The 21411-nt window shown below is 55.7% G+C and overlaps 1 protein-coding gene and 1 pseudogene across 1 annotated transcript; both read right to left on the bottom strand.

Moving 5' to 3' along the window:
- Positions 1-2794: 2794 nt before the first annotated feature.
- Positions 2795-3439, bottom strand: LOC133770948 (pyruvate dehydrogenase E1 component subunit beta, mitochondrial-like; annotated as a pseudogene).
- A 7560-nt stretch (positions 3440-10999) lies between these two features.
- On the bottom strand, positions 11000-12133 carry FOXE1 (forkhead box E1). Its single transcript, XM_062206958.1, has one exon. The coding sequence runs from the start codon at positions 12131-12133 to the stop codon at positions 11000-11002; it is 1134 nt and encodes a 377-aa protein (XP_062062942.1).
- Between the last annotated feature and the right edge of the window lie 9278 nt (positions 12134-21411).

Genomic DNA, 21411 nt, shown 5'->3' on the forward strand with positions numbered 1-21411 from the left:
GCTTCCAGAGGAATGAGTGAAGGAAGAGATCTTCCAAACCTGGCCTGGAAGCCTATCCCCGAGGCGGCTGGCGGGACCCCCTGCCCTGGGCGGCCAACTTGCGGGAGTGTCTCGGGCAAGCTGTTCATGTGGGATTTGGGCGGAAAAGCTGTTTCGGTAATAGGGCTTCACTCTCCGCTCGCCTCGTGGCAGGCCCAGGCTGGCCCCTGCTGGAAGGGAGTCAGCCCTCCTCCCACAAGGAGGAAGGACCCGCCCCCGGCTGTGGTCGGTGCATTGTGCTCCCGGATTCCAGGCTGTCAGTCTCCAGGCTGAGCTCCCGGGATGCTTAGCCTGCAGATTGTTTTGTTAGCTTTCTCCTGCAATCCATTTGGAAATGACCCAGCTACCCACAGCCTCTCCCAGGTGTTCTGTAAACTACGGGCCTGCTTCTGCAGCTTTCTCCGTGGTGGGACCCATGCGCGCAGGCTGGAGCTGGGAGGTGCCGGGGTGGGGTGACAGGAGGCACCGACCCACAGGGGGAAGACTCGTGTTTTAGCATCGTACCTTGTAGGATCTGAAGCAACCAGCCCCATGCGCTTCACACATGGCCTGTGCACCTCACATGCCCCACGGGGGTAAGTCAGGGGCATGTGGAGGAGCCGCCCCACTCACAGGCCCGAGGGAGGCTCCGGTGGCTCCAGGCCACACCAGCAAACCTCCCAATTCCCACGTCCAGGAAGGAAAAGTCCTCAGACTTCTGGTTCTCCTTGCTGTGGACTTGCTATCATTGGCGCAGGGGGCCAGTCCCTCCCATGTAGAGGTCACATGAACTTGGGCTGGTTGCCTCCTCTTCCTGGACCTGTTCCTCACCTGCAAAAAAAAAAAAAAAAAAAAAACAACCAAAAAACTGGCCAAGAATTGCTGCTTCCCAGGACTGTGATGAAGATCCAAAGAGATAACACTCAAGGGGCCCTCAAAAAGTTGATGGAAGGGGCCAGCACTGTGTCATGGCGGGCTAATACCGCATGCCATATGAGTCCTGGCTGCTCCACTTGTGATCCAGCTCCCTGCTAATGTGTCTGGGAAAGCAGTGGAAGATGGCCTAAGTGCTTGGGCCCCTGCACCCACGTGGGAGACCTGGGTGGAGTTCCAGGCTCTTGGCTTCTGCCTGGCCCAGTCCTGGCTGTTGCAGCCATTTGTGGGAATGATCCAGAGGATGAAAGCTCTCTCTCTCTCTTTCTCTCTCCCCCATCTCTGTAACTCTGCCTTTCAAATAAATAAATACATTTTAAAAATATTTATTTATTTGAAAGGCAGAGTTACAGAGAGGCAGAGGCAGAGAGATACAGAGGTCTTCCATCTGCTGGTTCACCTCCCAATTGGACACAGTGGCCAGAGCTGTTCTAGCCAGGAGCCAGGAGTTTCTTCCAGGTCTCCCATTCGGGTGCAGGGACCCAAGGACTTGGGTCATCTTCCATTACTTTCCTAGGCCATAGCAGAGAGCAGGATCAGAAGTGAAGCAGCTGGGATTTGAACCGGCTCCCATATGGGATGCAGGTACCTCAGTCGGTGGCTTTACCTGCTATGTCACAGTGCTGGCTGGCGCCAATAAATTTTTTTTAAAAATTTAAATTTTAAAAAGTTCACAGAAAATGCATACTGTGAGAAAACTGCTTAGATTTCAAAAAAATTTTTACAGGGGCCAGCATGGCATGGCATGTCAAACCATTGCCTCCAATGTTGGCATCCCATGTGGGTGCCAGTTCATGTCCTGGCTGCTGTATTTCTGATCCAGCTCCCTGCTAATGGTGCCTGGAAAAGCTGTGGAAGATGGCCCAAATGCTTGGGCCCCTGCACCCACATGGAAGACCTGGAAGAAGCTCCTGGTTCCTGGTTTTGGTCTGGTTCAGCCCTGGTTGTTACAGCCATCTGGGGAGTGAACCAAAGGATGGAAGATCTCTCTCTGTGTTTCTCCCCCACCCCTCTCTGTAGGTTTGACTTTCAAATAAATACATTTAAAAATTTTTTTTTGCACCAAAATAAACTTATCTTTTAATTTCATTTTCCATATACTTTCTGAAATCCTGTCCTTTTTTTTCATAGAGGAATTTCCTTATTCCTTATCAAAACAATCTACAGTAAGTGTAGATTATACATTTATTTAATGCATAGAAGTTATCTATTTTGGATATATCTTTTTTTTTTTTTTTTGACAGGCAGAGTGGACAGTGAGAGACAGAGAGAAAGGTCTTCCTTTGCCGTTGGTTCACCCTCCAATGGCCGCCGCGGTTGGCGCGCTACGGCGCGCTACGGCCGGCGCACCGCGCTGATCTGATGGCAGGAGCCAGGTGCTTCTCCTGGTCTCCCATGGGGTGCAGGGCCCAAGCACTTGGGCCATCCTCCACTGCACTCCCTGGCCACAGCAGAGAGCTGGCCTGGAAGAGGGGCAACCGGGACAGAATCCGGTGCCCCGACCGGGACTAGAACCCGGTGTGCCGGCGCCGCAAGGCGGAGGATTAGCCTAGTGAGCCGCGGCGCCGGCTTATTTTGGATATATCTTTAAGACTGCCACATTTGTATCTGTCCTAGTGACAATGGGTAAAATTTTCTATGTATTCAAAGAACAAGACAACTGTAATGGACAAAAGCAAACAGGAGTCTAGGGCAGCATGGTGGAGACTTCCGCAGGCAGACATATTTAAACTTGATCCCAGTACAAAAACTCATGTTGTTGCCGTAGAGATTACTTTATGAACAGTGAGATCTCACAGTACGATCCAGATAGAAGCATTTAAATAAATTTCAATGGCTAGATTTTCAGGTCCAAATTAGATATCTAATGTTTTCTTTATTGCAAGTATGATGTCTTTGACCTGAGGTATAGTTGTCTTCAAGAATCTGTATACGGCCGAGGCAGGTCAGCACCAGTGACACAGACAGCAAGGTGCATCCCGGACATTGAGTGCAGGGCCTTCCATGACACTGGTACAACTTTCAGCTCCATCTCCAAACTGTGGCCAGCCTCCTTCCACCGTTACCAGATGACTTGTCTTCATGGCCCTGGCTTCTGTGGCTTCAACGTCCGTTGGTCTGATGGTACGCAGACCTGTGACCTCACATTCAACTCCCTCTTTAGAAAACACTGTCCCAGCTTCTGAACAGTGACCCACAAGTCTCGAATGGGCAACCACGGTTATGTGTGTCCTTTGGCTTTTTATTTTGGCTTTTCCGAAAGGAATCAGAAAATCTTTTGACTGGGCTTCAGCAAGAAGTTCCAAAGGAACATCATACATCAATTCATTCTCTATACCACCACTGGATTGGTATCCCAAATAGCTGATGTTCTCAGTCCTTTTGCATCCTTTGAATTCCAGGGGCCATACCACACAGCAAAGCGCTGTGAGTGTGGGCAGCTACACCAGTTTTTGAGCAGCTCCCTCTCACCTTTCTGCTTGGCCATCCTCGGAGGGCTGCTGTGTTCTGTTAGGCATGGCTGCCACACTTCCAAGTGTCCCACTCAAGCCACACCCTAGATGCAAATAGGCCGTTTCTCACTGCCTGTTGCCTTTTAAGAACGAGCAAACGTGTCCCCAGAAGTCCCAAGCAGACTTTCCTGGACATCTCATTAGCCCAGAAAGTATCCTGTGCCCATCTCTAAATGGAGTGATCTTTGCATTTCTCTTAGATAAATCCAGATTTCTCTCCCTGGGGACCCCAAGGGGTCAGATGAATCTTAGAACACATGACCAGAGGTAACGTGAACAAAATCGGGTTACTGTGAGCAAAGCAGGAGGGGAAGATGGCTGAACACATAATTAATAGTATCTGGCAAGCCTTCTGGAATATGCCAGAAAAGGTAGATTGTTTCATCCCTAGACAGAGTTGCCCACTTGACAACTGTCCTCAACAGTCCATCCGGTCACCCCAGCTCTATGATGCACAGTCCTCATGGGAGGGAGGACACTGTTCTTTCTTTTTTAAAGAGAGAATGAGAGGCAGAGAGGGAGAGGAAGGGAGGCAGGGGGGAGAGAGAGAGAGAGGGAGAGAAAGAGAGAGAGATCTTCCATCTGCTGGTTCACTCCTGAAATGACAGCCAGGACTGGGCAAAGCCAAAGCCTGGAACCATGAGCTTCCTCTGGTCTCCCACATGGGTGCAGGGACCCAAGCACTTGAGCAATCCTCTGCTGCAATCCTCTGCTGCTTTCCCAGGTACATTAGCAGGGAGCTGAATTGAAAGTGGAGCAGCAGGGACTCCAACTAGCACCCACATGGGATGGGCCATGGCACTGTTTTTTCTTCAAGTGCATCTGACAGGGAAGATGAGAACAGCAAGATTGTGGTGCCAGGAAGCAGGGAGCCCTGTTGGGAGGCTGCAGACAGACAATGGTGGCCTTGGAGGTAGGTGGTTCCTGGAGAGGGAGTGGTCCAAGCAAATTCATGGCAATGGGAATGCATTGGGATATCTGGGGGACAGCGAATGGTGTGTTGGCTGGAGCCTGGGGGTGCAGGAAGGAGAGCTACAGGAGATACAGCCAGGAAGGGGTTGGCATAGGGCTCAAAGAGGGTTCCGAGAGCCAGGTGAGGAATTGGTGCTTTCTGCCATAGAAAGTGGACGGGTATGGAGCTTCAGGAAGGCAAGCTGGCAGTGGGAGGAGAATGGAGGAGGGAGGCAGGCGCCCCCAGGAGGCTGAGCGCAGAGGCAGGAGTGAAGCCCCACAGGGCAGTGGCTCTCACACTTGGTCCCTCGGTGGCTGAACGCCTCCAAGCCTGAGAAACCATAGCTGGGCTCTGCTCTGCCCACACCCTCGAGAAGCCGCCCGGGTTCTCAGATAGCAAGATAAGCAGTGCTCTGCACCAAGGCTGAGAGCCACACTGATTCAGACTTCCCAATGCCTCCCTCTCCCTGGGAGGGGCTGACAGCTGATCCCTGTGTGCTTCTGTGCGTGGTCAGCCCTTCTAGCCTGAGCTGGGAATCTGAGCCTGGGCTCTCAGCAGAGGAGGTGAGGAGGCAGCAGAGGGGCCCAGGGTGCTCCACAGGGAGCAGACAGTCTTTCTCTCCTGAGACCAGGCAGCAGGGGCCACTCCAGCGGCCTTGCCCCAGGCAGGGAGAGGAGGGCACCAAGCTCATTAAGGGTCTCTATCACCCCCAGCCCTATTTTTTCTTTTGTCCACTGCTCAACTTGGCTTGAGAAGCCTAACTGCATGGCTGTCCCCCAGGTAATTCATTTTTTAAAAAAAAGATTTATGGTGGGGGAGGGAAGTTATGGGGGGGGGGGAGAAAGCCATTGTAATCCATAAGCTGTACTTTGGAAATTTATATTCATTAAATTAAAAAAAGATTTATTTATTTACTTGAAAGTCAGAGTTACACAGTGAGAAGGAAAGGCAGAGAGAAAGAGAGAGTCTTCCATTTGCTGGTTCACTCCCCAGATGGCCAAAACGGCCGGAGCTGCACTGATCTGAGGCCAGGAGCCAGGAGCTTCTTCCGGGTCTCCCACGTGGGTGTAGGGGCCCAAGGACTTGGGTCATCTTCTACTGCTTTCCCAGGCCATAATAGAGAGCTGATTCAGAAGTGGAGCAGCTGGGACTAGAACCGGTGCCCATTGGGATGTGGGTACTGTAGGTGGCAGCTTTACCCACTAGGACACAGCGCTGCCCGCCCCCCCCCCCCCCCCCCGCCTCCGCCCCAATTCAAAGCTACTTACTCAATCAGCTGCTGGCTCAGTTTGCCTATCCATACAATGGAAACCCTAAACGGGAAGTCCCTCCGGGTGCACCCTACCCCCAAGCCCCACCTTTACCCCACCCCCAGCTCTCCACTTCTCCTTCCAAGTTGCCTTTTATTGAGATGATAATGTGAGGCAGGCTTCCTTGGAGGAGCACTAGGCTCTGGTCCAGCTTGGACTCTCGGCTTTCTGGTCTTCACAAGTCACAAGTGCCTTCTTTGATGCTGCAGAAGCTCTGCACACACTCCTGAGCACTCAGGCGAGCACCAGATGAGAGTCCTGGTGTTCCCGGTGTGTTGCAATGGAATCCTGGGAACAGCACTGCCCCAATCTGGGCCCCCGCCAATCCTGCATGGTACATGCCCCAGTCTGAATTGCTTTACGTCAAGGATATTTTTTCCCAGCTATCTGGCATGCCAGCCGCTCACCCAGGAGTCAGCACTTCTCGGAAACAGGATGAGGACAGAAACCCAAGTTCTCCAGAAAGGCTTCTGAGCAGAAGAGCACTCCTTAGGGCACCGGGGGCCCCTGAGCTTGCTACCTGAGCATCTCAGTGAACTCTGGGGCCCCTTCCTGCTGGGCATTGGGTTGAAAAGAAAGATTTGCTTCCCTCCTAAGTCCTCGACTATCCCAGCCGAGGGGCTGCTGGAGTTGAGGGGTCAGGGGTAGATTTTATCCCCTTCTTGGGCAAATGACTGGTGCTTAGGGAGGCTGCAGAGACCAGAACCCAGGGTCCCCAAAGTGTCTTGGCTGGGAGTCAGGAGTTGGCCTCCTGCCATGGCTCTAACTGGCACCCCAGCTTTCAAGATGCTGTCAGATATACTTGTGTTGAATGTCACTGTCAGTCACCAAAGGGCTGGATGCATTGCAAGGGCCAGGGCTCAGGAAGCACACCCAAGGCAGGAGGAGCTATGCTCCAGTCCAGCCCAGCCCTGTCCCTTGCAGCCCCGCCCCCTCTCCTCTCTGTAGCCAGAGCCGCAAGGTTGCGCTGTAGTGCAGGTTAGGGATCTTGGCCAGAGGCAGGAGGCTGCTGGAAGTTAGTCCAGGGTCTCTGCTCCCGACAATATAAATATTACATTATAATATATATAAATATGTTCTCAAGTGTCTGCCTTTTTGCATACGAATCACTCGAAGGGCTTGTTGAGGGGCAGGTTGCAACCCTGCAGATCTGCAGTGGGACCTGAGATTCTGCATTTCTAGCAAGCTCCCAGGGCACGGCGATGCAGACAGACCTCAGGCTTTTGTGCGAAACAGCAGGAAAGGTACACACACACACACACACACACACCCGGCTCTAAGCCTCTCCTGGCCCTTGCAAGAAGTGTGTGCTGCCCCACAATGCTGGCAGTAAGAACGTGAGTGTGGAAGGGGCCTGCATCTAGTTTTGGAGACGGAAAAGCTAAAGCCAAAGCCTTCCAGTGGAAGGAACTTGTTCAAAGCCTCACAGCAGGGCCGGTGCCGTGGCCCAGTGGGTTAAGCTACTGATTCCGAAGCCGGCATCCCCTATCAGAACATTAATTCATATTCCTGCTGCTCCACTTCTGATTCAGCTTTCAGCTAAAACATCTGGGAAGGCAGTGGATGCTGGCCCAAGTGCTGGGACCCCTGGCACTCACGTGGGAGATCAGGATGGGGTTCCTGGCTCCTGGTTTCAGCCTGGCTCAGCTCTGGCTGCTGCGGCCGTTTGCGGAGTGAACCAGCGGATGGAAGATTTTTCTCTCTCTCCAATATATGTTTTAAACAAAAACACAGCAATTCAGCAACAAAGTCGACTCAGACCTCCTGTGCCATGTAAAAACAAACAAAAACAAAATCCAGAAATGCTATTCACTGACTGTTGTCTGTGCTTCCTCTGAGACAGCCAGGGGTTCTTGGATTTTCGTTAATTTTTCTTCCTGCCTCCTTTCCTCCAGCCCCTCCCTCTTTCTCTTGCCTGTATTTAAACACACACACACACACACACACACGACAAAGTGAACACGAACTGATTTTTTTTTTTTTTAGTAAGAAAGAAGTTTAATAACAGAATATTCTCAGGAAGTGCTTGGTAAACGAGATGACGGGGGTGCATGGGCAACCGCGCCACGTGCAACGGCGTCGCGTCCGGGGTTCGGCTCTGGCCGTCCCGCAGTCAGCGCCCCGCGCTCGCCTGGGAGAGGGTCCGCGGGCCATGGAGCTCGCCGCCGCCGCCAGCGCCAGCCACGGCCGTGCGCTCCTCGCCGCAGCTCGCCCCCGAGGTCGGGACGCTCCCCCTCGAAACGCCGGCCGTAGGAATCTTTCCCCCTTAAGCCCGAGGAGCGCGGCTGCCTTAATCCGTTTTCGTAGTAAACGACCTCGGGCCAAGTCTGCTTTTGTTGCTGGTTTCCTAAGCTTAATTGCAAAGCAAAGTTAATTTGAAAGAAAATAAATGTTAGGGCTCTGGGGCGAATTCTAACGAGCCTTGGGCAATTAGGGAAGAACGCATCTAATTACCCGCGCCCGGGGGCGCCTGCACACGACGCTGAGGGTGCAGCACCCGAGAAGGGCCGGCGATTTGTCGGTGTTCGAAACAAGAAGAGGAAAAAAAAAAAAAAAAAAGGAAGAAGAAGAAGCTGTGAGGGCCCACTGTTCGGGGATTCCTGGAGCTGGGGCGTCCCCAGGACGCGCGGAGCCCCGCGGGCTGCACCGTCCGCCCGGCGCCCGCTGCAGTGGAAGTCCCGAGCGGTGCGCGCTGCCTCGGAGGCGCTCGCTCCCCGCGCGGCGCCGGGCCCCGTCCGGCCCGCGGAAGACCCAGAAGGCCATCGCTCGGTCGCCAGCGCCCCACGAGCGCCCGGGTCCCTCCCCCCCTCCCCGGGCCGTCGCCGTGCAGCCCCAGGTCCTTCGTGGCGCGCCGCTCTCTCCGCCGACGCTGCCTTCGCCGCTGTCACAGCCTCACCTTTGGCGCGAGCCAGCCGGCAGGGTGGGGGCGAAGACGGCGGCTCTTTCCCACCCGGTCTCTCCGGGTCCCCGGGTTTCCTCGCGTCGCTCCAGGCCGCTTCGTGACCGGGCAGTGTTTGTTTATGTTAGAGTCCCTCTGCCCTCCTGTCACTTCTCTGCTTGGACTGCAGGAGGACCCTCTGAGGTAGCAGTCACGAATTTCCTTTTCCGCGAACGAGGTTATGCGGGAAGGCACTGGCTTCGGCTCGCGGGAACTGGCAAAGCCCCGCACTTGGCAATTCAGACACAAAGGCTCGACTTCCGCGCTATCTTAGGGGCAAACCCAGGCCTGCGCCGCGCAGCCAAAGACAGCTCTCTGGGGTGGAAAACTCTGTGTCGGGCTCTGGGGTCTCTCCACCTGCGAGGGTCACTTTTCCAGCTGCCCAGGCGGCACCCTTGAATTTCACACCTGGAAGGGACTCCAGGGGGAGGAGGGAGGCCCAACACCCCCAATTTTTCCAGGTCACAGGCTTGGCTCCGGACCCTGGGCGCAGGAAGGCAACAGCAGTGCTCCGGATGCCTCTCACCTCCATAGGGTCACTCACCACCCTCAAAGCCAGAAAGGACTGCACAGGGCCCAGCGCTGCGAACACACTAGCCAGCCTCTCAAGGCGGCTGCTCAGCAGGTGTGGGGCCAGTTCAAATTTAGATAAGCCGTGAGGGCAAGATACACCCCAAATCTGGAAGACTTACTATGGAAAAAAGGGTGAAACAGCTCAACCATTTTTATGTTGACTCTACCTTGAAACGATAGTATTTTTGGGTATTTTGAGTTAAATATATTATTAAAATTAACCTCATCTTTTTCTTCTTACTACCTTAACATGGATACTAGAAAATTTAAAATTGCATATGTGGTCTGCAATGTATTTCTGTCGGAAAAATCCCCGCCTGGGCTGAATAAGTTCTCCTGTTTTTGTGAACAGGATAGTGCAGTCCCCAAAATAGAAAACTGAAAAAGATGGGTTTTACGCCATCTTCTTGTCCACAACCCCACTCGGTCTTCCCCATCTACTTAACCAGGCCAAGAGGGGCCGAGTTTCTCTGAACAGAACTCACTTGCTCATGGGTTTTTAAGAAAACGGTTCACCCGAACACTTAGGTTGACCGCAAGACTGCAAGTGGAGCCTCTGAAATACCTAATGCTGGACATTTCCACTCCAGAACCGAAAGTTCCAAGATTTCTCAAGAGGAAGGTGGGAGAGCTGCTCACTGTCTCTGCTTTGGGTGCATCTGCTGCTCAGACAAGATTCAAAATGGAGTTAAGAATTCAGGTTTGTTTCTAAAGCTTCCTTCACTGCCTGCCCCAGGTAAGCACCTCTCTCTCTCCCTCTCTGGCCTGGGAAGAGTGCAGAGGGTACCAGCCATGGAAGAGCCAGCCCCAACTACTGGAAACAGCACCTGCTGGCTCCCCTGAGACCTCTCGTCTTGAACTAATTCGGTATCAGGGTGGGGTTGCTTGTCGAACAGCAAACAGCGGGCAGTGGATGGGTGCACGTATTTCCACCTGCCTCCCCAGAAAGCCCGGTTTAAGACTGGGTGGCTACAGCCGTGGGATGACCAGAACATCCTACTACAAGACTCAATAAATTATGACATGATCACTGCCTGGAGCTAATCCTAGGTTAGACCCTTGCTACCAGTGTGGTTCCAATTTCCTGGACCGGGGTTTACGCTCTGGGTGGCCCACAAATAGGCGGGGGCGGAGGGGAGCAGCCGAGATGAGGGAGCCTTAAGGAGAACGTGGGGGAGAGTGGGACCCCACAACGCGGTTGTGTGGCAGAGGGGCTGAGGGTCCTGGCCACCTGCGGAGCTGGGGCACAGTTCAGAACCAGAGCCGGGTCTGCAGGTTCTGGGAGGCAAGGAAAATGAGCCCATGTCAACCGGGCGGATTTTCTCCCATTAAAAAACGGGGGTGGGGGCTACTTCTTTTGCACCTTTGTCCTCCTCACTTTAAGAAGAAAGGAGCTGTCGGCGCCCTTTATTGCAGTAACCAAAGGCCCAAGTTTCGAGCAACACCGGGTATCGGGAAGCCAAGTGATTCCCAATTCGGATCGCGGACGCTGGTGTAGCCACCAGGCGCTTCCCCTGTAATGCAAGGCCAAAGGGCGTGTCCCGTGCGGCTTCGTCCCATCGAGGGTTCCTGGTGTCAGTCCCCACGTGGCAGCTGCCTCTCCGCTCCTCGCGGTTCACAAAGCAAACCGGACGTGGAGGCGGTGCGCCCGCCACGCGCTCCCCAGTTCAGGTCCTCTCTCCATTCCTGTCCTCGGGTCTCGGGGAAAGTCAGTTCGTGTGGGCTGCCGAAGTATCTGTGCGTTCTGGCCCTCACGCTCGGCTCACATCGCGGACACGAACCGATCCACCCCGCCGGGATAGGCCGCGGCATGGCGCGCATGGTAGGCGCCTCCGCCGCCCGCTCCGAGCTGCCCCCCAGGATTGTAGCAAGGCCCCAGCGCTCCGAACTGGCCAGGCGATGAGCGCCCGTAGAAGTCCACTGCGGTCTCCACGCCACCGCCGCTGCCACCCGCGGGGGGCGAAGCGGGTCCCGCCAGGCGGCCCGCCGCCGCAAAGAGCGCCCCGCCCGCTCCCTGCGGGTACGCGCCGTCGGGGCCTGCGTAGGCGGCCGTATAGGCCGAGGGGTTGGCAGGCCGAGCCCCGGAGCAGCCAGCGGGCTGGTAGCCGGTGGTAGTGGAGGGGGCGCCGGCGGAGGCGAAGGCGCAGGAGCCACCCGGCCCCGATGGCGCGGGGCCCAGATCCGGGCTGAGCGGCCGCTCAGGAACCAGGCCGAAGACTCGGCACGGGCCCGGCGACGCGGCGGGGTAGTAGACAGGAGGCGGCGCGGCGAGCGACGGCGGCGCGTAGCCGGCGTAGACGGCTCCCGGGTAGGGCGCGCGCGCGGCGGGCACCGCGCCGGGGAAGATCGCGGCAGCGGCGGCGGCTGCCGCAGCGGCTGCGGCGGCCGCCGCGTCGTGCATGTAGGCCGGGTAGGTGGACAGGTCCGAGCGCTTGAAGCGCTTGCGGCGGCGCAGGAAGCTGCCGCTCTCGAACATGTCCTCGGCGTTGGGGTCCAGCGCCCAGTAGTTGCCCTTGCCGGGGCGGCCGGCCTCGCGCGGGATCTTGAGGAAGCAGTCGTTGAGCGTGAGGTTGTGGCGGATGCTGTTCTGCCACTTTTTGGGGTTGTCGCGGTAGAAGGGGAAGCGCTCGGTGATGAACTTGTAGATGCCGCCCAGCGTGAGGCGGCGCTCGGGCGCGTGCGCGATGGCCATGGCAATGAGCGCGATGTAGCTGTAGGGCGGCTTCCCGCGCTGCAGGGGGCGCTTGCGCCGCCGCCCGCCCGCGCCGCGGCCCGCAGCCTCGCTGGGGACCCCGGCCCCTGCCGCCTCGCCGCGCTCCTCCTTCACGGCCGCCAGCGCCTCGGGCTGCGGCGGCGGCGGCGGCGGCGGCGGCGGTGGCCCGCTCTCGGCCGTCATGGCACGGCCGTTCCGCAGCCCCCGGCGTCCGCGCCGCCCGCCGCTGTCGAGGGTCGAGGTTGGGGGCGGCTCTGGCCACTGCAGGCCGTGCCCTCGGGACGGACGCTAGCTCCCTGTGCCGCGAGCTCGGGGGTCCCGGCGGGCGGACACCGAGAGCACGGTCGCCCGGGCTGGGGCACGCCGGCGTCCGCGGGTCTCCCCGGTCGTGCGGCGCGGGCTGAGGCCCGGCAGTGTCCCGCCCACTGAGGGCGCAGCTCGTGGTCCGGAGCTCGAGGCCAGCGGCGGCGTTGGAACCGGGACCAGGCTCCCGTCACGGGCCGGCGGGTCCTTGGCTGCCGGTGCCAAGCGGTCGAGGAGTCCCTAAGTGGGGCCCGGAGTTGGGGTGGCCGAGGCTGGTCGCCGGTCCACACTGGGCGGAGGGTAGCTGTCGAGGTCAAGCGTGCAGGCCCGAAGGCCTGAATCGAGGGTAGTTTAGTGCAGGCTCGGGGCGCTCCGGCGAGGGCCGCCCCAGCCTCCCTTCCGTGGCCAAGGCTGCGGGCCGCGCCAAGAACCGGGCGGCGGGGCGCGGGGCGCGAGGGCGCGGCGCGGGCCGAGGCGGGGCGCGCGACTGCTCCTCTCCGCGGCGCTGGACTCCTCTGGCTTCGGGGACCTGCCGGCGAGCGAGGCGCTCCCTCGCACACACCCGGGGCCAGCTCCTCCCTCCGCTGGCTTCTCCTCCTTAAAGGCGCCAGGAAGCGTGGGGGCGGTGCCGGTTCCCCGCCCGCCCCCGATTGCCCCCCCCCCACCGGCACCCCCGGGGCGCACCTCTGCAGGTAGAAGCGGCGGAGGCGGCGCGGCGGGAGCCCCGCAACGTCAGAGAGGGGAGGGCGCTTGGAGATCCCCCGGGCCGGCCCTCTCCGCGCCCAGATGGGGAGACTGAGGCGCGCAGGCTCCGGGGACCGGCGCGGGAGACCTCGGCGCTCCCGGACTTTCCTGGCCTCGGCGCAGGGCTGGGACTCGCAGGGAATGTCCGGAGAGGGTGAGAGTCGGCCGAGGGGGCGCTGGATTACCGTGGGGTGGCGGGCGGGAGTGGGGGGGTTCTGTGTGGCTGGTTCCCGAGCCCTTTGGGGATGATCCAACCTTCAGTCGACGGCTCCTAGGCCGGCGCGGGCAGGTAGGACTTGCGGGGAGCCCCAGCCTCGCCCGGAGCCGAGCCTCCAGCCTGCATCTCTTTTAGGGACTGCGTCTCCCAGCCGGGTGCCAGAGGTGGCCACTTCCCTTTTCTGCTCCCTCTCCCCCTTGCCCCACGGTGTTAAGGGTTCGTGTCTCACGAGTCCTTTTTTGCTTCTCGCTCCGCGCCCAGCGCTACCGGTCTGTGTGGCGGGGAACCCCTCTTTGTCACCGAGAGTTACGACGCAGGCTGCGGGTCTTGCCCATTTGTCGTAACCCGGGACCCCTCCGATTCCCCTTGGGAGGGGTCCCTCCGGCGCCCCCAAGGGCAGGCAGGCGGCTCCTTCCTCCCACGGTGAGAGTGTGTGCCGGGAAGGGGTGGGTGGACGGGGCCCGTTTGCTTCGCGAGTGTGCAGGCATCCCTGCGGTTCCCGAAGCCTAGACTCCGGGGATGCGTGCGCCGCCGCAGCCCCGCTGGCCTGCGTCCCTTCGCTCTCGCAGGGCCTTGGTTTTCTGCTCTGAGAGTTGGGGGCTGCACAGGGCATGTGGCATTCCCCTGAGGCCCTTTCTACCCCCTGAGTTTCCGGACTTGGATGCTCCAGCCCCTCGGTGCAGGTCGCGGAGAGGCGGAGGCGCGGGGGAGCAAAGGCGACTCCAAGAGGAGGGTCTTGGCTAGAAGTGGGTGGCACGGCTTTTTGGAGAGGGGTGCGGCTTGCCGCGTCCTTGCCGGCCACCGTGAGCTGAGGTCAGGCTCAGCCCCGCCTGGCTTCGGCACCCGCTTTCGGAAGATCGAGGCACAAGCCCAGCGCTGCGCTCCGCCGCCCGGTGCGGGGCGGGGGGAAGCGGTTGTCCTGTGCGTTTGCTCAACGACCTGCCCAGGAGAGGGGCGCTGCCGCGGACGGAGCGAGGCGTCAGACTCCCCCAGCGAGCCCCGAGCGCCTTCTTCCAAAGTATCCAAGTGAAAATCCAGGTTTCGTTCTGTTTCGTTTTCCCGAAGAAATTTCTTTTAAAATTTTACTGGATTATATGTTGAGACTTCTTACTGGGGGGGGGGGGGGGCGGGGGGGGCGGGCACCGCTGTGGTTTTGTTACCAAAATTCTAAGATCCGAATTTCCAGACCTTAAATTCTGTACTGTTATTCTAACATGATTCCATAAATCAAAGGATGTGATTCTCTGTCTGTGATTGTATTCCTAGGGCTTGAAGCTTTTGATCAAAGTCCCTATAGGGGGATACTTTTTAAAAGTTTGTGGAAGATAGAATTAAAAGATAAGTTAATTTTTGTGCAAAAAATATTGAAATCTATGCATAGTTTTTTTTTTCCCCATGATACATGTTTTCCATGAACTTTTGGAAGACCCCTGTATATTAAAATGCTAGGACTAAGGTGCTGCCTTTGAAAACACATATGATGCTGCTACTGCAGCCTGCTGCTTCTCCAGTTTTAGTTTTTTTTTAAAGGTCTAAAGTTTATGCTATTTAAATGAATTCCTGTTCAGGAACATCTGGAAGATTTGGAGCCTATAAATCCACAACTCTTCACTTCCTTAATGCCAAAGTGTTAGTGCTAGGATCCATTATTCACTGCGGTAATATTTATGACTGTACGCTTTGATAATCGGTCCTGGGACCTCATGGTTCTCTGTGATTAACTTCTAATGCCTCTAGGTAAAAACCGCACCAATCCTGCCCCCCCCCCCAGTCTTGTGGCCACATTCTCCTGGAATTCGGATTCCTCCTTGTGAGTGTTGCTATACCTGTGCTCCAGACTTAGCATCCTGAGGTTAGAACACCAAGATTGGGATTCTAAGATTTTCATGGACAAAAGACCCCTAAGAACTAGTCCCTACGAGTTTGTTCAGATCAAACCATGCAGTTCAAAAGAACCTGTACCTTGGAGATTCCATGACTGCACAAGGGAACTGTTGGATTCCCTTATTTGATGAGTCCAGGGATCAAGAGTTTACCCGTTTAGATCAAAACCAGACTTTAAAATCTCCTGCGTTTCAGGGTGTTTCCTGCTTTCCCTTTGCTTCCTTGTGTGTTTCCTGAATAGGGGCAGGGTGGTCCTGGTCCCCGGCCCCCTTCTCTGCCACAGTGCTTCTTATCATTTGTGGGGTCACAGACTCCACTAAGAATCATCTGGTGGACCCTATCCCTTGAAAATCACTCCCCCAGTGCAGCAGGGGCTTCCAGTCTGCTTCCCTTGAGTCTTCAGCCCTGCACGCCTTGGGGAAACCTGCCCCATGGTAGTTTTAGGCGCCTTTGTGGAGTGGGTTGGTGGAGCATATTCCTGGGGATCTGTAGAATATACTGGAAGCTCTTCTGTAACAGCTACTTTCTTAACTTTTAAAGATTACCCTCCCCTCCACCCGCCTACCCTGCCGCTGCCCCCAGAATCCAAGGAGTCAGGGAAAATTCCTCCACATCCCACAGTCCAGAGGACCCCCTGCATGCAAATGCAGAGGTAACCACTTTTCTGCTTAAGGAACTCTTGGAAATGAGAGCCAGGAGGAGACTGGCCTGTGGAAGGAATTGTTTGGAGTCTTGGAGAGGAAGGCATTGGGCTGAGCCGGGAAACAGGGTGAAAACCCTTTGGATTTGAAGCCTGCCTGCCTTTGCCCAAGTTCTCAGAGCCTCCCTGGTTCTTAATTCTCTAGCCTGGACCACTCTCCTTAGCCAGCAACCATGGAAACCTCACTTGCAGATCTGATCCAAGAATCTCCAACGTCTGTCCCGGTTACTCTGGGTCAGTGGGTGGTTTCCAGAGAACGTCAGAGTGAGACAATGCCCCAAAGGGAACCCTGTGTCGTCCACCCCTCAGCCCTGCCCTGAACCGCAGAACCTGGCACAGCTGCACCTGCCCCGGTTCTCAGTGCTGGGGCTGGAGAGGGCTCATAATGGGCCCGGGGCTGGGAGCTATCCTCTGCCCTTCTCAGGCCTCAGTTTTCCCTTCTGTGAAGTGGGAGTCCCTTATCTGTTCTTTAGAGGATGGAGTGAGGCACATTGCCAACCTGCCATTGTTTTCTTCATCTTTTAAGGGTGGAATACGGGAAACTGACAAGCCGCCCCAGGAAATTCAAACCTGCCCCACTTGCGGCTGCCATGAGATGCCCCCGGGAAGAAGCAGTGGTTGGTTAAAGCAAAGCGTTTCCCACAGAGGGCCTGGCCAGGGACTTGGAGCCTCAGCTTCCCCCTCCCCTGCCCAGCGGGTGTGGACTCCCAGCGCTGCCCTGGGACGACGAGAGAGCTCTGTGGAGAAGCAACTGAACTTCAAGCGTCTTCTCTCCATTGGTGCACTTTAACGCTGCAAACAGGATTACCATCACGCAACGGGGGCGGGACCAGAGCGGGGAGTCTCTGGCTTCCCACCTCTGGCTTCCCTGGGACCAGGCAACTGGCCTCCCGCTTGACCAAAAGGAAGCACTTCCGCTCAGGTCTGTGTCTCTCCCCTCTAGCTCTCTGCCACCCCTGCCCGTGTGCCACCCCAGGTCCCTACAAGTCCCCGCAACTGGGAGTGCTGGGCCCCCGGGGAGCTCAGAGACCGAGCAGGTAGTCGGGGACCAGACTGGTGGGCGGGTGGAGGGCGTCGACCTGGGCCCGGTTCCCAGCGGAACTCCCCACCCTTTGGGCGCACCTGAGGAAGAAGGAGCGCACCGGGCGCTGGACAGGCTGGGAAAGCCCTGATGGGGCGATGGCGGGTGACGGGGGAATCTGTGCGTTCCCAGCCCCGCCCGCAGGCGACGCCCTGAGATTCTGGGATCCAGAGTGTAGGAACAGCCCTCAGGGGAGCGTCCCGCATCCAGGCTTCTGAGATCTGTGTGCTGCTCTGGGACTGATTTGCACACAGAGTAGGGGTGTTCATTTGTTAGGGACGAAGGTATAGTTTTGCAAGACAGGAAGGTCACGCCCTCCGCTTGTGGAAAGGGAGGTGTACCAGGCTGGATTCTAGTTCCCCCACCAGAAGTGTGGGAAGAGGTGGTCACTTGTCCCCCTTCCCCACAGTGGCCTGTGATGCATCCTTGCTGCCTCCCTGCAAGTGTGCCAGCCCCCAGGGCGGCTCGTCTGGCAGCTTAGTCTGGGCGCTCGAGGAGGGGTCTGGGTAGGTGCCAGCACCCTGGCCTGCTCCTGGCCCAAGGTCTGAGGCTGGAAGACCACTGAGCCTGGATGCACGTGCCCTTCTGTGATGGTCCTTTTCTCTGGGGACTCGGGAGTGCCGGCCTCCCTCTCATCTGTCTTTGGTAGGAACGTGCACAGTGTCCTCTGTTTCCGGGCACATCTCTGCAGTCACTCCCTCCCGAACGGAGCCCACGGCCAGAAGTGAGGGCTGACCACACTTGCCAGCCGGGTCCCAGCTGCCCGTGCCAGCCTCTTGCCTCCTGAAAGATAGCACAGTTTTCTTGTACTTTTTTTGCAAGGCCAAGACCGATGGACATTCACCCAGGAGGACACTGGAGCTCGTGGGAGTGGTGATCTGTGGGCTTGTCCCTCTGCCCTGCATAGCCTGGGGAGGAGAAGCAGCTTTCTTGTTCGTCCTCCCCAGGGCAAATTCAAGTCAGTTTTCTCTGCACAAGCCCTGCCCACTTGGCTGCTCCAAGGTCTTGATGCTGCTGTCACTCACCTGCAAGTTCAAGAGCAATTCTCCTGGGCTTGGCATTCCGGGCCCTCCATACCCAATGTCCCCTTCCACTCCCCACCCCTATCAAGTCTTCAGTTTTCTTGAATATGCTCAGACCCTCAGCCTGGGAAAGCTGGGACCCTCCCCTCCTCAGCTCAAATGTTTCTTCTTGCAGGAAGTCCTCCCTGATCTCCCAGAGCAGGTCAAACACTCCCTCTTTGGGCCTGTCCCGGCTCGTTGGGAGTTTAGCTCTTGCCACACAATTTGTGGTATAATTATTTATGTGAGTGCCTCTGTAATTCTCTTGGCAGTTCCTTGAGGGTGGAAAACATGGCTTCCTGCCATTGGACACCCAGATGACCAGCACAGGGTACAGCGTGGCCTGCTTGTGAAAGTACTACTTAAAGTCACCCACTCTCAGGGCAGTCCCCATCTGTGCCTCTATCTAGCTGTGCAACCTTGGGCCAGACTCTTATCTACTCTGAGCCTCAACAATTTTCAAAATTTATAAAATGGATGGGGTGGGGCATTTAGCACAGCTGTTAAGACCCTGCTTGCGATGCTTGCACCCCGTATCAGAGTCTGGGTTCAAGTCTCTGCTGGGCTTCCATCCCAGCTGCCTGCTAGTGCGTCCTGGGAAGCAGCAGATAATGGCTCAAGTATTTGGGTCTCTACCACCTACACAGGAGAATGATATAGAATTCTGGGCTCCTGGCTTCAGACTGGCCCAGCCTTAGCTATTGTAGGCATATGGAGAGTGAACCAGATGGTGGAAGATCTGTCTCTCTTTCAAATAAAATGAAAAACATTTTTTAATTTTTAAATAAAAATTGGAATGGGGATATCCTAATGTGATAAGAGTTGTGAAGATTAGGGTTGACTTACACCTATATAACTCCTCTATATGCAGACGCAGTTGTAACCACTTTACCTACACTTACTATCCAGATGCATCAGAAGGCCTGGGGCACGTCTTGGGCCTGTCACTAACTGGGCTTGGAGCACGGCACATCCGGGAGAGCCGGCGGGGCAGTGGGTCTGGGAGCCATGGTTTCTGGAAAGATGCCATCTAGGCAGGTGGGCAGTTGCACAGTGGCCCTGGCAAGGGCTCTCCCAGGCCATAAGCGAGCATGAGGGGAGTCAGGCTCAGGACAGCACCTTCTACCTTAGGTTCAGGTACAGGGGCCTCTGGGATGACCCTGGGGCCTGGAGATGAGAAGCCGTTTCTGGGGACAGTTTGGCTGACTTAGCCCTACTGGCAGGAGGCTGAGCATCTCACAAGGGCAGCCTGTCTCCCTGGTGTCCTGGATCTGCAGGTGGCCCTGGCTTCTGCCCAGGCACACCTGGCCGGCTCTTCTGGGGGGAAGCGTCAGCCTTGGGTTGGGTTCCAGCTCCCAGGGGTTCAGGGGTGTGTTCTTCAATCCTGACTTCTGGCTAGGGGATCTGGGCTTGCCCTCCTGATGTGGGTTTGCACATAATCCAGGTGTGGAAGAAGGTGTGACTGCAGCTGGGGTCCCTTCATGGGATGTCACCCTGGGCAGATGATGCGTGTCTCCCTGCGTTCCCTGAGCTCTGGCCAGGTAAACTGTCTGCAGGTAATGGGGCCAATGGACTGTGGGTCAGTGCAGGGAAGCCCTGGATGTGTGCAAGGGCTATGGGCATGGAGAGAAAGGAGAGGGACGAGAGGAATAGCTGCTCCGTAAATGTGCAGGAGATGGAGTTGACAAGGCTTAGGGAGCATCAGTCAGTTACCACAGTGGGCTCAGTGTTCTAACAGGCGTGAAGTTCTGAGCCAGGGCTCTCTCCTACACGCCTATCTTTACCTAAAGCATGGTCCCAGAAATTAGCCATGCAGGGATCTCTGAAAACCTCTGTGGGCCTCTCACTCCCATTTAAAAAGTTCTCACCCTCTCCTAGACTTCCCACTATGTGCATACTACCGGTTTGTGCGGCGGCCTTTGATCGCGTGGGCATTGGCTGGCCTGAGATGATTGACGTCGGCTTTACCCAATGAGTGAGCAAGACTGTCGAAGCTCAGGTAAGTGGCTCCACCTCCTCCCCCACATGCACTTTGCGGACCCCCTTCGCCGTGGAACTGGGTTTCTAGAAATTGTTATTTACGGTGTGGAGATAACCTGAACAGGTAAACAGTGACAAATGATTTACAGGAGAAGGAAAGCAAGGGTCCTTCACGCCAGGCCCTAGGGCTCTTGGACGTTTTGTCGCTGGCTTAGCAGACAGCAGGCGAGGTGACCCAGCTGTTGGCTGACCATGTCAAGGTGCCGATGCTGGCCACTATCAGGCTCGGCGTAATCGCGGTGCCGGCACACTGAGCCAAGACCAACAAGAAGGCATTTTAAAAACTGTTATGAAAACATTGTAACTTTGCAGGAGGCAAACCAGGAAGACAAAAGTCCCCCGCGTGCCAATGACCTGTCATTCACTCCCCAGGTTCTTGTGTGTGTGTGTGTGTGTGTTTTCTCCTTTGTGTTCTTATGCATATCCAGTGTATGTATGTTTACACAGATGTAACCACATGTGTGCGAGTCTGTGGTCTTTGCGCACAGTGCATTTGCATTATTTTGTAAACATAGCTACCTGTTGCTCCTCTGTAGCTGTGAATGAATCGGCTAGTGTTGATTTAACCCTTTCAGGGTAGCTGGCAGTTAGGTCATTTCCCATATCCTTGATGGAGGTGATGGTGCCAGGAATGTGTTTGTATAAAGTACTTTTTATTTCTTTTGAAATATCCTGAAGACAAATTCCTGAGAGCAGGATTTATGGGACCACAAACATCTTTATGGTTCTTCATATAGTGCTGCCAGGCTGTCTCCAAGGGTATTTTGCAATTCACCATGTCAAGATGATTAGCATATCTATCACCCCTAAAAGTTTCATCTCACTCTTTTTGTGATCGAATCCTTCCCCTCTCACTGTCCAGAAGCCGTCGCTGATCCCTTTTATGTCGCTATAGTTTGTACTTTACATAAATGAAATAATGCAATGTAGTCTTTTTTGTTTGATTGCTTTTACTCTACATAACTATTTTGACATTCATTCATGTTGTGATAGCAAGAGACTTTTTATTAATTCCTTTTTATTGCTAAATAGTATTCTGTTATATGGATATGCCCCAATTTGTTTATCCAGTCACTTGTTTCCAGTTTGGACTATTCTAAACAAAGCTGCTATGAATGTTTGTGTTTAAGTCTTTGTGTGGACACCTGTTTTCCTTTCTCTTGGGGAAGTATCCAGGAGAGGAATGTCTGGGTCATATGCCAGGTATATGTTTAAATTTTTAACAAACTGTGAGATTGTTTTCCCAAGTGGCTATAGATGAGAGTCCTGGCTTTGGCCTGATCTGGCCCTGGCTGTTGTGTGCATCTGGGGAGTGAACCAGCAGATTAAAGATCCTTTTGGCACTCGCTCGTTCTCTGTCTCTGCCTTTCAAATAAAGAGAAAGTAAATACTAAAAAGTTTAAACTCACAAGTTTATATCTCAGATCAGCA

Source organism: Lepus europaeus, chromosome 12 (genome assembly GCF_033115175.1).
Source record: "Lepus europaeus isolate LE1 chromosome 12, mLepTim1.pri, whole genome shotgun sequence".
Lineage (NCBI taxonomy): Eukaryota > Metazoa > Chordata > Mammalia > Lagomorpha > Leporidae > Lepus > Lepus europaeus.